The 14,920-nt window shown below is 35.1% G+C and overlaps 1 protein-coding gene across 1 annotated transcript in view; it reads right to left on the reverse strand.

Moving 5' to 3' along the window:
• Positions 1-9,878: 9,878 nt before the first annotated feature.
• Positions 9,879-14,920, reverse strand: part of LOC150099484 (protein transport protein Sec24C-like) — a 182,211-nt gene continuing 177,169 nt past the window's right edge. The window contains exon 19 of the mRNA XM_090403444.1: positions 9,879-14,620. Within this exon, the coding sequence (XP_090259570.1) occupies positions 14,480-14,620 (141 nt within the window). The 3' untranslated portion in view covers positions 9,879-14,479. The remainder of the gene's footprint in view (positions 14,621-14,920) is intronic.

Consider the following 14,920-nt stretch of genomic DNA (forward strand, 5'->3'; position numbering starts at 1 on the left):
ATGCATGCTTCTGGATGAATGTCATTTGTATTTTGATAGAGCCTTGGTTTTTTACGCAATTGATAAATGAACTTCTACACCTTTGCATTCCCCAAAAGAAGTGTAAAACACTAACGTTTTAGAAATCAATTAGCAGCCAGTTTCTGCCTTCGTCATCGTCCGAAGATTAGTACGACTCGGAAAGTCATGGTCCTTAAGACCCATAACTTTCCGAGCATCCTCCGCATGCGTAATCATGATTTTAGGATAAGGTCATATGCCTAAAACATTTTTGTACTTAAACTGCTTGTGTTTATTTTTGTGGGGTGAAAACTCGAGTTTTCGGGAGAAAAGAAAAGAAAGAGAGAGAGAAAAAAAACACCCTCGTCAGCACATAAAACCAGCTAACTACTCTCCATTTGAAAAGCTCTGATATTGATTCTTTGTATCCTAGACGGGATTCAAACTTGGTCCTTCCAACAAAAGGGATTCGTCGAACCCAACTGAGCTAATGGTTGATATTCTGCAACGATACTTATATATATATATATATCAAATCAGCTAACGCCTTTTTATTCCCGTATATACAAGGAGTAGGCGAGGACGTTTTTAGCCCTATCTGAGTGGGCAGTTCAACCTCCACTGGTATCCAATCAGAGAGAGCTGGCCTAAGACTATCACTAATTAAGCGGTACGCAGTGAATATTTAAATATCGCTTTGGAAATATTTTACTTATAACTTTTTGATTGTGAGCAGCCCTCAGTGCATTAACTGGCAATCTTAATATTCTTTATTTGCTGTCACCAAAAGCAAAAGTTTGGACGCTGCTTTAAGAGTAGAAATGTTATTTCTTCGCTAACTGCTTCATCACGTTAAATTTATAGGTTTGTGCAGTAATGCGCTAATAATTAATTAAAATATTTCTATGCATATCTCCATCAGTGTTATGTCGGATCAATGCCTGTGTAGTAACCTATTTTACATTATTTTACAATAGTTTACAAATTCAGCAATATTTGAATACCTAAATAACACTGTAACACATGGATAATGAGAGTAAACTAATTACCCCTATAAATATTCAGCCTTATCTAATTTTGAAAATTAGATAAGGCTGACTTAGACTGCGGTCGGTGGTTCTGTATAGACTTTTTCAAATGGCAAGGCTAGATGATCGCTCCTTTTTTTTCACTTGCGATTTCTTCTTCGGCTAAATTTACTGCTATCTCCAGGAGTTCAGCTGTAAGATAAGACAGTACAGCTGCTCAGATATACAGGAGCGGTCACACTGATTTTTGGAGTAGGTTTTCTTTTGCCAGAAGACGATATACACAATTGTTGGAGATTCCCAGTCTTATCATATTAGTCAAACTTTTCCTAGCAAACAGGTAAGAGAAATCCTTCTGTTCTCCAAATCTATTGTCTTTGTCGATTTTTCTGGTGAGTTTGACTTGTACGATAAAAACAAAGAGACGGATGGGAAAAAAATGCTAGCAATATAATTAGCAGTATAATTTTTTCAAGATTTTAGTATGGAATAATACGGGAACAAGTAAACAAACAGTAGTTTGAGTAATTTAAATTAAGGGGATATTTAATTCCAAATTATTTCACATTAGGGAAGCCTTTTGGCTCTTTACTTCATTAAAGTAGTTTGAGTGTTTGCTAGTAAAACGTATGAAGCGTTTATTTAAGCTATTCAAGTGGTTCCGTGGTAACTTTCCTGCCATTCATAAGCTAAAGAGCATCAGAAGTTCGTCATAGGTTTGATTGTATAGCTTACTGAGAATCTTCCCCACCAAGGTTATTTTTCTTTCACGCAGTTTCCCGAGTTAGAACCTATCGCACAGCCTAATATAGCCCCCCCCCCCTAACAAAGTTGGTTTTTAACTGACAAGTCAGAAAATTCGATCGTAGAAACATTATTGCTTCAGTAACAATATAGATTAAGGTTTATAAGATGCGAGTCATTTCTCCAAGAGAAATTCTTTGCATTCCTCTTCCATATGCCAAACGAATATCAAAACATATTTCTAGAATTCTAAAGTAGGTCAACGTTGATATGAGGTATTTCGTCCTGTCCAAAAAAGCTACTTTTCTTCCTTCATCTAAATTCCTCGCTTGTGTGGTCTATGTTATTTTGAATAACCTGAAAGAACTGCATTTGTTGTTCACAAGTATACAATATACAAACAAAAAAGTATACAAGTATACTTTTTTATATCGTATACAAGCGTATATAGCACATTATCATGAATCGCATATTCGAATTCTGTGTGAACAGCGAATGTCATAGTAATAATATTCTTGGATTTTACTTACAGATGAACAGAATTTAGATGAAAATTTTCAATTTTGAACTGTCCAAATGCGTTTCAGTTTAAATGGACTGCGATCGATTTATTTTGATGGTAGCAACACCAATCATTACAGAAATAATAAGTTGTACCGATTTAAATGTCGCTCTGTTATAACAATAATAACCATTACTAGGCAGCAGTTGGAAAATATTTTGATGTCTTGTGAACAACGTTTTAACGATAAAAATGCGAGTATAGTAAATTGTATAATTAAACACGAATACTAAATTTTTTCAAAAAACAAAATCAGCTAACGCCTTTTTATTCCCGTATAGGGAGTTAGGTGAGGCCGTTTTTTAGCCCTATCTAACTTTGGGAGACTCAGTGGGCGGTTCAATCTCCACTGGTACCCAATCAGAGATAGCTGGCCCAAGGATATCACTAATTAAGCAGCATGCAGTGAAGAGAATGGCTCAACAAGTGCAGCCATCTCGTGGTCCCTAAACCTAACACAATATATTTAATGTCTGAAATAATGTGGGTTCTTAGTCGATTTTCTTGAGTTTACGGGATGAAAAACCCGAGTTTCCAGGAGAAAAAAAAAAAAAAACGTTTGCACGTGCCAGAGATCGACTACCTCAGGAACCGGTCGAAAAAAAGCCTTAGGTCAAGCGCCGTGGTGTGCAAACGCCACATCCGCTGAGCTACACTGGCTCTACTATTTTTTTTTCTTATTTAAATAATCTAACTGACTGACTCATGAATGTTAAATTGTAGAACCAACATGATTTCTATCTTGAGTATCATTTCGAATTTATTATTCTTCATTTTCTTATTTCTAGGTCAATGAGTAGAGGAACTTTATCTTTTTAACTTTATGATGAGATGCTAGAAACTCAGATTTCTGCGACCTAATGAGAAAAATTAGATCTTAGAAATCTGCGTTTCTACAATCAGAAACGTCGATCTTAGAATTACATGATATTGCATATATATAACATAACAGCTAAGAATAATAACATGAGACGTAAATTTTGTCTGGCATATTCTGTTGTCACTTTTCTCTATCTATGCACTGGCAAGACACTAATCTTTGACAAGGATAAAATGCAACCCTTTCGCCAACCGATTACCAAAAAATTAGGTCTAATGCGTACTATTTATTGCTTTTGGGGTTTATAAAATGATTGCATTTATTTATTTTAATGGTGATTTGTATTTAGTTAAAATTACGAAAAGGAACTAAGGCTAATTATGTAAAGAATAGAGAAACTGAAGAGCTGTATGAAAGTAATGGCACTCCCCCTTTTTCTCTTAGAAAATATAATTTATTTAATAAAGCTTTTATATAGATTAATCCATGTTTCAAGAGCAGTCTGTCATTTACCAACCAAGTCTCTCTTATTCTGAGTTCGACTCTGTATGTTAACCCCCTCGCTACTCCAAGATTGGAGCTCTTCATTAATTGTCGTATATAAAAAAGGTGGTATTCAGAAGGTGCCAGATCCGGGCTCTGAGCGGGATGGGAAATATCATTCTAACGAAATGTTGCAATTACATCTCTTGTGAGCAAACTGGTGTGAGGTCGGACGTTATGGAGGTGCTCTTTCATGGGCTGAATTCTATTATTGCACTTTTCTCAATTTCTGCAAATTCTTCACATACCATTCTGAATTGATTGCTTAGTATCTCTCTCTTAAAAGTTCCCAAGCAATACCTATCTTTGTCTATGACCTCGGTTTCATTACTAGCGTCTAACTGTGCTCAAATGAACGAATCATGTCGCAAAAATTTTAAACTTAGAATATTTTACTTTTGGATAAAAAAAGTGTTCATTCAAAACTTTTTATTTAAAAAAATGCTTTTCAGATTAGAAACACATAGCATATGGGCCTGTGTAGCGAAGTGGCGTTTGCACTCTACGTTGCTTGACCGCACGACGAAAGACTTGGGATAGAATCTAGTCGCCGACCAGAGGAACATTTTCTAAACTTATAGATTGCATATTTAGCATTTACCAACCAAGTCTCTCTTATTCTGAGTGCGACTCTGTATGTTAACCCCCTCTCTACTCCAAGATTGGAACTCTTCATTAATCGTTGTCTCGACCAGAGACCGTTGTAGTCGATCTCTGGCATGGGCACATTTTTCGTCCCATAAACTCAAGAAAATCGGCCGTCAAACCCACATTATTTTCAGACATTTAAAATAGTGTTAGGGTCAGGTACCACGAGATTGTGGCACTTGTTAGCAGCCTTCTTCACTGCATACCAATTAATTAGTGATAGCCTTGGACCAGCTATCTCTGATTGGTTACCAATGGAGATTGAACTCAGTTCCAAAAGTTAGATAGGGCTAAAACGGCCTTGTCTACTCTCTATGTGTATGGGAATAAAAGGAGTTAGCTGATTTTTTTAGCAAGATTCTTTATATAAGCTGTATATAGGTATGAATTAAAGTGCAAATAAATGAATAATATCCTCTAATGTCTCTTAATCCCCTTAGACGAGGTTTCAGCCCTATGTAACTTTTTGGAGACTTTTGGGGAGGGGAAATCAATCTCCACCAGTAGCCATTCAGAGATAGCTGGCCCAAGACTATCACTAATTATAAATGGCATCCACTAAAGAGACAGATGACAAGTGCCACACCTAATTATTACAGAAATAATTAGTACGAATTTAAATTGAGCAGAAATCTACAGGGATGGGGAGGAATACTCACAAGATTAGAAACACAAATTGGTGTGAGGTCGGACGTTATGGAGGTGCACTATTCAGCACTAACGATGGTATTTCCTAATTTTAAGACAATTGAAAGTGAAGTTTCGTTTCATATGGGATGTCTTGAGTTTTTTCTCTGTCAAACTCGGATGGTCGATTTATGGTCAAAACATCTAAGGTACAAAACTAATTTCTTAGGTGTGTACATTGCACGGTTGCCTAAGTAAGAGGGAGGGTATCACAAGGATATTCAAATTCAGAATATTAAAATAACCACTTCCATAGATGGTATCTTCTACTTCCCAATTCAACATTGGAAAGATGGATGGTGAACAAATTAGTAGGCCAATACCAGTGAATGCTCAGGTAGGCATGTGGAAAAAGTTATTTCTAGTGTTCAGGGGGATAGTTGTTGACATGTGCTCCACAATTTTTACTCTGATGTTGTGTATTATCTCTTCCAGAGTATTGTGGCAATTAAACTCACATTAAGAGCATAGAAGTAGCAACTGCAGGTCATTCTCAGAAATATCTGTACTGGATTGTAGACGAAATATACTGCAATATGGATCCTACTGAGACAAATAGGAATTGTCTATATATGAGTATTAAGTGAAACTTGCTGGAAACAGGGTTGCCAACAAGGATGCCAATGGGCTGGTCTTTTGCCTATTCCAATCTTGGTAGATGGTAAAGACATACCATAGTGCAGAATCTTCACTTCAAATGTCTCTTGCAAACAGAAGCACACTGACTTAGGTTTCTGCAGAGTACATTGATATCATCCATGTTTTGGCAGAATTCACAACACAAACAAAATAATAAATATAAAAAAAAAAATTCAACTAACGCCTTTTATTCCCTAATAGGGAGTAGGCGAGGCCTTTATACCCTATCTGACTTTTGGAGACTGAGTGGGCAGTTCAATCTCCACCGGTAGCCGGCCCATGTCTATCACTGATTATAGCAGCCACCGATGAAGAGGCTGGCAAACAAGTGCTGCCATCTCTTGGTACCTAACCCTAACAAGATATGTCACTGTCTGAAATAATGTGGGTACTACGGTCGATTTTCTTGAGTTTATGGGATGAAAAACCAGAGTTTCCGGGAGGAAAAACCCGCTTGCCTGTGCCAGAGATCGACTAACTCGGGAACCGGTAGAAGATAGGCTTAGAAAAAGTTCCTCCAGTCAGCGACTAGACTAGAACCTAAGTCTAACTTCAAGCGGCCAATAAATATATTTAACTAAATCATTTATTTATTTCTATGTAACTTTTGAGTTTTGAGGCCTGTGTAGCTCAGTGGAAGTGGCACTTGTGTCCTCTGCGCTTGAAGTCAGACTTAAGTTCAAGTCTAGTTGCCGACTGGAGGAACTTTTTCTAAGCCTTTCTTCGACCGATTCCTGAGTTATCGATGTCTGGCAAGGGCAAGCGGGTTTTTCTTCCTGGAAACTCGGGTTTTTTATCCCGTAAACTCAAGAAAATCGATCTTAGTACCCACATTATTTCAGGCAGTAAAATATCTTATTAGGGTTAGGTACCAAGAGATGGTAGCACTTGTTAGCCAGCCTCTTCATCGGCAGCTGCTATAATTAGTGATAGACATGGGCCAGCTATCTCTGATTGGCCACCGGTGGAGATTGAACTGCCCACTCAGTCTCCGAAAGCTAGATAGGGTATAAAGGCCTCGCTTACACCCTCTAAATAGAATAAAAGGCATTAGCTGATTTTTTTGTAACTTTTGAAGATGGTAGCTCGATTCTATCCTCAGCCAATCACTAGATGGCCCAAGACTGTTTTAATTTAATTGGAATCCATGGAGCCAGAGAAGTGCCATCACATAGTCTCTAACTTCAACATTATATACTATTGTCTAAAATAGTGCAAGTCTTGCAGTCAATTTTCTTGAGTTTACGGGAGAAAATCCTTAATTGCACGTCAGAGATTGGTTAACTTGGGAACTGGTTGAAGAAAAAAAATTCAACTTGGGGGCTGGAATCAAACTGGAATGGCCTTCCTGTAGGAAGGCTAGCACTATGGATGCAGATCCCATTTCCACAGGAGTACAATTCCACTGTATAAATTTGTTTGGTGGATGCATGCGACTTCTGGTTTGTGTTGCTTATGTCATTTGTAGATGGAACGTTAATGATGCTACCAAAGTAGGATTACTCCTGGAAGGCCACTGACCAAGATCTGTCGCAGAGTGTTCGAGAATCTCACACCATCAGCGGTAGACTTTGCAGTCACTCTGGAAAATGCTGCAGGGATGTCAGCACTAGAGCTGTCCACAGAGTTGTGCGCCTTAGGTTATCATGGGAAAGCTGCTGCAAAGCCATACATTATCCCCCCCCCCTCAATGCTAAACGATGTTTGGATTGGTGTCTTTTACACCATTCCTGGACTGTATTTGATTGGAGAAGGGTTGTTTAGTAACCAATAACGCTTCCAATGTTTCACTCTCATAGTAGTGTTTGGATCTGGAGATTACTTGGGGATTGTTTTCAGCATGACTCCATCATTCCAACTGGTGGAGGCTCAATGATGGTATGTGGGTATAAAAACTCGATGTAGCTTAAAAAATTCCAAAGCACATTACATCGATTTTTTACATAGCTCAAGTCTCACAAGAACTGTAAATAACCTTGTTTCTATGTATATTTTGCAAAATATTAATGTAGTTAACCCTGTGGGAAGTGAATGTTTACTGTTTTAACATCAAAAACAAAGGCAATGCTTTGCCATCGGAACTTTGTTTGTATATAATTATGTGTAAGAGCACAGGAAGGTTATCAGGTTTGTGTATGGTAAAGGCTTACATGCTCTGCACTAGCACCTTTAAAGTTAGTTTTCAAGAGTGCCGCTAGGTTTAGCCAAGTTTACATGGGTCCGAAAGGAAAAGCAAAGTATCAAAGAGGTCTGCTAGTTTTTAGACAAGTTTCTGTGCCCGGCAAAATATGATCAAACAGATTGCACGGAGAACAGAGCTGGTTAAACTAAAATGAAGATGAAAGTCATGCCGAATTCTTCGGGGTTTATATCCTTAGTGCAAGGTTCCAAGATCGCAGAATAAAAAGGGACTGAGCCAAGCATAGGGGCTTCCCGGTTCTAGTCGCCAGAGAGCTTCCAGATGTTGCCAAAGAAGGAAAGGCTTCCAGACGCCAGAGAGAGAGATCCTGTTGAGAGTTGGCGGCAGTGCGAGCTATTGGAGGTGGCAGTCGCCCAGGCATTGTTGGTGAGCCCAAGTAGAGGAAATATCATAATGTAAATTACCTAAAGCAACTTCAGAAGATTTTCTTTTTTCGCCGTGGGAGAACCTTTTGTCGGTCGCAGTCCACTATTTTCCCGATGAGATATTACTGAAGCCAGACATTCCTGAGGAAGCTCAAGATCTGAGATGAAAGAAATGTCATAAGACTGTACTGAAAGACTTTTGACTGAATGTGCGATGCTGAGTCTTTTGTAAGTTAAAACCTTTTGTATATTCCTTCTCATAGTAGGTTATAGGAGGAATTTTAAGAGATTGTTCAATAGTAATAAGAAGCGTCTTTAAGAGAATCGATTGGCATTTTGGAAGTTGATATAAAAATTGTAAAGATAACTTAATAGAGAGTTAGCTAACCTTTTTGCAAGTCAAGTAAACTAGAAGTTAATTAGTGTTAAAGTAAATAAGTTATAATTTATGCTAAAGATTTTATAAATGGATAGAGAAAGCAATCTCTCTATTGTTTAATTCATGTATAATTTGTAAATAAATATGTTTTATTTGTTAAAAGAGTGCTGGCTGATTTTATTTTACAACTGCACTGTTCTTAAATAAATCGGACTTGTGAGCGGGAAATAATTTAAGGCAATAAAAATGCAGTTCAGTTACTTACAAACCACGACTGTTAAAGTAAACATTGATAAAAGAAACTTCGCTCGTGAGAGAGAGAGGGAAATCTACCGGAAGTTTTATTTAGTCTTATGCCAATGAAATGATATATTGGTGGCGCAGTCTGACAAAATAAATTTCCAATATTCATAGTCATTCGACTAGTAAATACGGAAGATGGATAATCATAGCATGCAGTATAGTAAATGAAAAAGGATAAGAGAGAAAAAGCGCATTAGAGTAAAGCTATAAAGAATTAAGAGTAGAATAAAGATAGAAGAGAGTAAAGACAAAAGATATTACATATAAGAAAATAACTATTACATTTACAATGGTGCAGGCAGCAAGATGAAGATATTACAGGGATGTTTCAGTTGGATTGGGCTTGGTCTATTGGTGGATGTGTCCAAAACCATGACATCTGATGGCTACCGACAACTTCCGACACTCTGGAAGTACTTCAACAGTGACCGTTGTATGTTTCAGCACAACAATGCTCCATGCCATACTGCACTGCATGTTGATGAGACTGGTTTCCACAAAACAATGAAGTGTTGGATAGGCCAGCTTGGAGTACAGACCTCAACCCCATTGAACATCTATGAGATGAATTTGCTTCAGACCACAGCATCATCATCAATGGGAGTAGCTTTACACAAGAAATGTAAGAATGTTCCTGTTGCAGCATACCAGAAATGTCTTGAAAGCATGGCCCAATGGAATCACTGTGCTCAGAAGTAGATAACCCTGTAGTATGGGGAGGGATACTTATTGCAACACTGCTGATCTTTGCTGGATTACCTGTTTTGTCAAAGCAGTAATCAAAATAGTGCTAGACTACCAGGATCCCCCTCACCAGATGTGTCCATCAGTCAACTCAGTGAACTTCATCACTAAGATGACCTGTGAAAAGGTATCTTGTTTCTATCAACAATAATATTAATTTAATAAAAATTTCATTCCAAATTAGAAATAGGTATCTTGTTTCTGTCAACAGTAATATTAATTTTTTATTAAATTCCATTCCAAAGTAGCTAACAGAGCCTGTGATTTAGGTCATTAAAACTTTTTTTTTACACTCATACAACAGAAGTATCCTGGATATTCCTATACACTTTGTAAATCTTTCAACTGTACTTCTACTATATTCTCTAATTAGGATACATTGATCAGGAGGATATGACTAACATTGAACTGTTTTTAAGACAGATAAAATGTTCTTCGATAATAAATTATGTTGCACCAAGTAAGATGGTTTCTAGGTCACAACACATTTAATGCTAGAAATTCCGATTTTTAATAATTATAAAACATTTAAATAATTAATTATTTTGTGAATTTAGATGTGACTGCCACATTAAGCATTTGAAGATATTTTACCACTGACTTAAAATTTATAAGGTACCATTATATTCAAACATAAAAAAATTTAATAGAAGCAATCTTGATAACAAAAATATCACTCCGCTAGAGAAATGATTTTTAACAATATTCATTTGGTATAAGGTACCATTATTATTATTACGAGACACCTCCAGGGAGTCCACAGACTGATCGAAGGATATTCAAATATAAAAAAAATTAATAGAAACAATCTTGATAATAAAAATATATCACTCCACTAGAGAAATAATTTTTTTAACAATACATGCATAATTCTTTTAAATACTTTACGAAATATTTTCTGCAAGATTGTAGTACTATGTACAGTTGTCGCCTTATATTTATTAAATTAAAAAAAAAAAGGCACTAGTTTATACCCTACGTTTATAATACAGTATCTTGTAAATATCTTTTAACCAATATCTAATAAACATTTAACAGTACAGCTCACTAACTTTTTAAAGTACATTTGGAATTTCAAGCTTTTGCATAATACAACAATGGTAAATTTTTAACAAAAAAGATTCAACATTTGAAAAAAAAAATAATAAATTGAGCACTCTCAGAATAAAAATTAGACTCGACTTAAATATAGCTACACAAAAAAAATGTGAATATCATGTTGTCTGGATGGATCTTGAAAATAAAGTTTTCTACAGAAGAGCATATTCCAAATTTGTATTTTCTTTAAATATCATTTCCATCCTTACAGTGGAGAATATTACAACTTCCTTCTACATATTGTGGTAGATAAATCTATAAAAAATTTCTCTAAGAATACAATGATAAGTACAAAACTTTTTATTATCAAAATTATGCTATTCTATTGTTATTAATATTAGTTCCTATTAAATGATTTCACACATTACTGCTTTCTAAATATATCCTAATATGTAAAAATAAAAAAAATTAAAAACAAAATAAAATATAATTGTTTTAAAGGCACATATAAGATCATTATTCTATTCTTGTCCATAGAAAATTAATCAGAAAATGTTTAGTTTAATATTTGGTCAGTTTAGGATGTTCATCCATATTTTGATGCCAACTCTATTCACAGATATAATTCACATAATCCTTAATTGAAAAATTAGCCTGAACATGCAGGTGTTAGTTTTTGATATTGTTTAAAGTAAAATAAAATAAAATGACATTTTCTTAAAATTCTTACACCATGAACTACAAGGTCAGACAATATACTAACTACATGTCCATCAATCCATCCATCCATCCATCCATCTGTTCAGTGGACATCAACAGATGCCATATGGTCACTCAGATGCTCACTGAGCATCTGATTGACCATACTATTACTGTATGCATCATTAAAAAAATCTCAGAAGATTAAATAGTAGAAATAGAAATGGGAAAAGTAATCAGTGAATGTTGTTTTCTGATATGGAAATTGCACACACATATGCGAAATTACTCTGCCTGGGTAATTCTTAGTTTAACCCCTTAACATACCAATTAAAAATCAGAAAGCGGCCGTTTTTCTGCCAATTGTTTGGGCGAGGGTGATTTGCTGGATCAAATTCATCATTTGAAAAATAATGATGAATTTGTGCAAACACAAATGAAATAGCCAATACATGCCGTTGTCAACTTTTCTCGGCTGAAAGGAAATAGGCACAAGATTGTCTAGCATCTATATTCGGTTGTATTTATATGTGAAACCACAATTCAAAATCAATTTTGCAATAAACAAAAGATGTGTCACAGACGTCTTTGTATGTTAAGGGGTTAATAAGCTATTGATACAATTTTTAGTGAAGATGCAGAACAATGATAGAAATAGTAGATCATGAAATATGTAAGACTGGTATTATTATTATTATTATGTGACACCTCCAGGGAGTCCAAGACTCATCGAGGGAGAGTGTGCCAACAGCATTGAACGATTGATCCCATCTAACTACGTAACCAGCTGCATAATATGGAGCATAGAGAGAAATCAGTCAAAAGATCAAGTTAGGTACAAGTAAGTGTTCAATCTAAGTTTAACTTATGAATCTGAGAGTCAGAACTAAACTTGTTGATCAAAGACTGGACACTAAAGACTGCACCACAGAAGTCATATTAAAAATGAAAATAAAAGAAAAGAACTGAACATTATTAATACTCAAGAATATTCACGAGGAGCCAATCTAAGATAGCATGGTAACTAAAAACACCTTTTTAACAAAAACAGGTGTCAGAAGCAAAAATGGCAAATAAAAGAACTAAGGAAGATGAAGATACATGGGTTGAAGTAGTTAGTGGTATTTTAGCACTACTTACTGCAGTAAAGTATTTTAAATAGAAACAAGCTTAGCAGAGACTGAACAAGTTACCAGTGCAGAAGAAAACTGTTTACAGAAAACTAGTGATGGGATATTGTGTTGTACTATCTTAATATTTACAACCTTTGAAGATATATGTTAGAAAACAATTACAATAAACTTGAATTGGAAGCTTATATTGGAAGCATATTATGAATATCATCATATTCATAATATGCTATTTATGTGCTTCAAGTGAGCCAATTCCAGTACCAGTGCTGAAGCACCACCATATTTTCGGAATCCTGTTCATGCGAGTTTTTTTATGTTTCTAAAACTGAAAAATTCAATGGAAATATCCCATTTTATGTCTACTAAATATTCAGGAAAATGCAAAAGACTGAAACAAGTTCAAAACAATGATTTCCAGAAATGTGTCTACCATGGCAGAGATACTAGGACATACCTTCAAAGTTAGAGAGTACTTTGAAGATAACCCACACTAGTGATAAAATATAAATTAAAGATGTCAGGAATTTATATTTTTGGTCTAATCCTTTTTTGTCCAAGTGTAAGCAAACAAAGTTTGTACGTGTAGTATGTTCACAACTGGGCTACCTGTGTATAGAGACTAATGACTTCACATCAAATGCCTGAGCATCCCATAATGCAAGGCACACATCCTTTAGGGTGTGTATAATGGTGTATACTAAGGCAATTGATGTGAAGTCATTAGTTTTTCCACCAATGGAAAAAACTTTCAACAGTGATAAAATATATTCCCCCCCCCCTACCAGCAAAAAAATTATTATTATTATATGACACCTCCAGGGAGTTCAAAGACTCATTGAGGGAGGGCACCCAATCCATATCTCTCCACTTCCACCAATCCAACAACTACAACAAACTGCAACCCCACCAACGCCATCTACTGCCCATCACCACCACTAGTATTCATCTAGTTACTTTATTATCAGATCTTGTGTTCTTCATTATTCACTAAAGCCCTCAGAAAAACATGGCAAGAGAGATGAGTATAAGGTAATGATAAAATAATTAGTCTTTCAACAAAGTTTGAAAAAGAATCTTCATGGATAGGAAAAACACAAAACACACTTTACTATATGGTATACAAAATACAAAACCAACACCTTAGCCTTAAATATATACATATACATACACCATACTTTAATTATTTTTTTACTTAAATTATTTTGATTTTATTATGGGTCTGTCAATAATGAATAAATAGAGCATATATACATATCACAGTAAAGTTACTAGTTATTATTATTATGATCTTTCATTTTTATTTATTTATTTAACACTTTTAACAGAGTAACTTATGTGCCTCATGATGGAACACTTGGGAATTAAATATTTTGATTCTCAGGTTGCATTCTTATATTTCTAGAGTATACAACTAAAGTACATAAGAATATGCTTTAGCATAGATGCCTTTAAAAAAAAAGGCCTTAAGAGGGCGCCTGGATTATCAAAAGGTTGTTTTAACTCTTTTTCCAAATAACATACCCTGTACTTGTTTTCATGATGCTTATTTTTGCCAAAAAGCAGAAGGGCCCTCTCTTCCTCTAAAAATTGCTATTTACACATGTGGAATTGAGTTCAAAACTGGTAGGCAAGATTAAAATGAAAGATATTACAGATACAAAAATGAAAGAGAGCAAATAAGAATATTGAAATAAAGACAGAATGACCAGATTAATACTCAAATACAATACATCAGTTATTATCATTTAGTTTCAGAATATATTGCTGATAACTACCACTTTGTGCTCATTATTCATCTAGATGAACCATTTGATGAATTTATCACAAGATATATATCATGCCACAAACTTCTTATTGTGTTTTTCTCCTCAGTAGCACCAACGTGTGTTATTTTGAAGGATGCATAGCTGGTAGAACAGAGCAGTGTTCCTTTAAAATAAACACACTTTAAGAACATTTAACAATTTCTTTACATATATTATTAAAGAAATCACAATAAGACAATGTACGTCCATCAACACTTCGGTCTTCAACCAAGAACTGTCGAAACACTAATTCCACTTTATCTCCTTGGCGAATAATTACTAGCTATAAAAACAAGCAAAAATTATGTTATTTAGAAATCAAGTTAAGACAATAATGTTTATCTTAATATGTATACCTAAATCACAATCATTTCAACATGACTGCTTCTAGGTGATGACATTCTAACCAACTATTAAAACAGTTCCAGTATTAATAATACTAAATATTGATTCTCAATTCTTGCTTCAAAGGAAAAAAGCACATATTGATAATTTCTTTTTTTGTTATTTATTCAGCATTTGAAACTGCTGATTTTTTCTATACTTATGCAACATTTACAAACATTATAAATATAAATTAACG

This window comes from Typopeltis vanoorti, chromosome 14 (genome assembly GCF_054136105.1).
Source record: "Typopeltis vanoorti isolate ZY-2024b chromosome 14, IOZ_Tvanoo_1.0, whole genome shotgun sequence".
Taxonomy (NCBI): domain Eukaryota; kingdom Metazoa; phylum Arthropoda; class Arachnida; order Uropygi; family Thelyphonidae; genus Typopeltis; species Typopeltis vanoorti.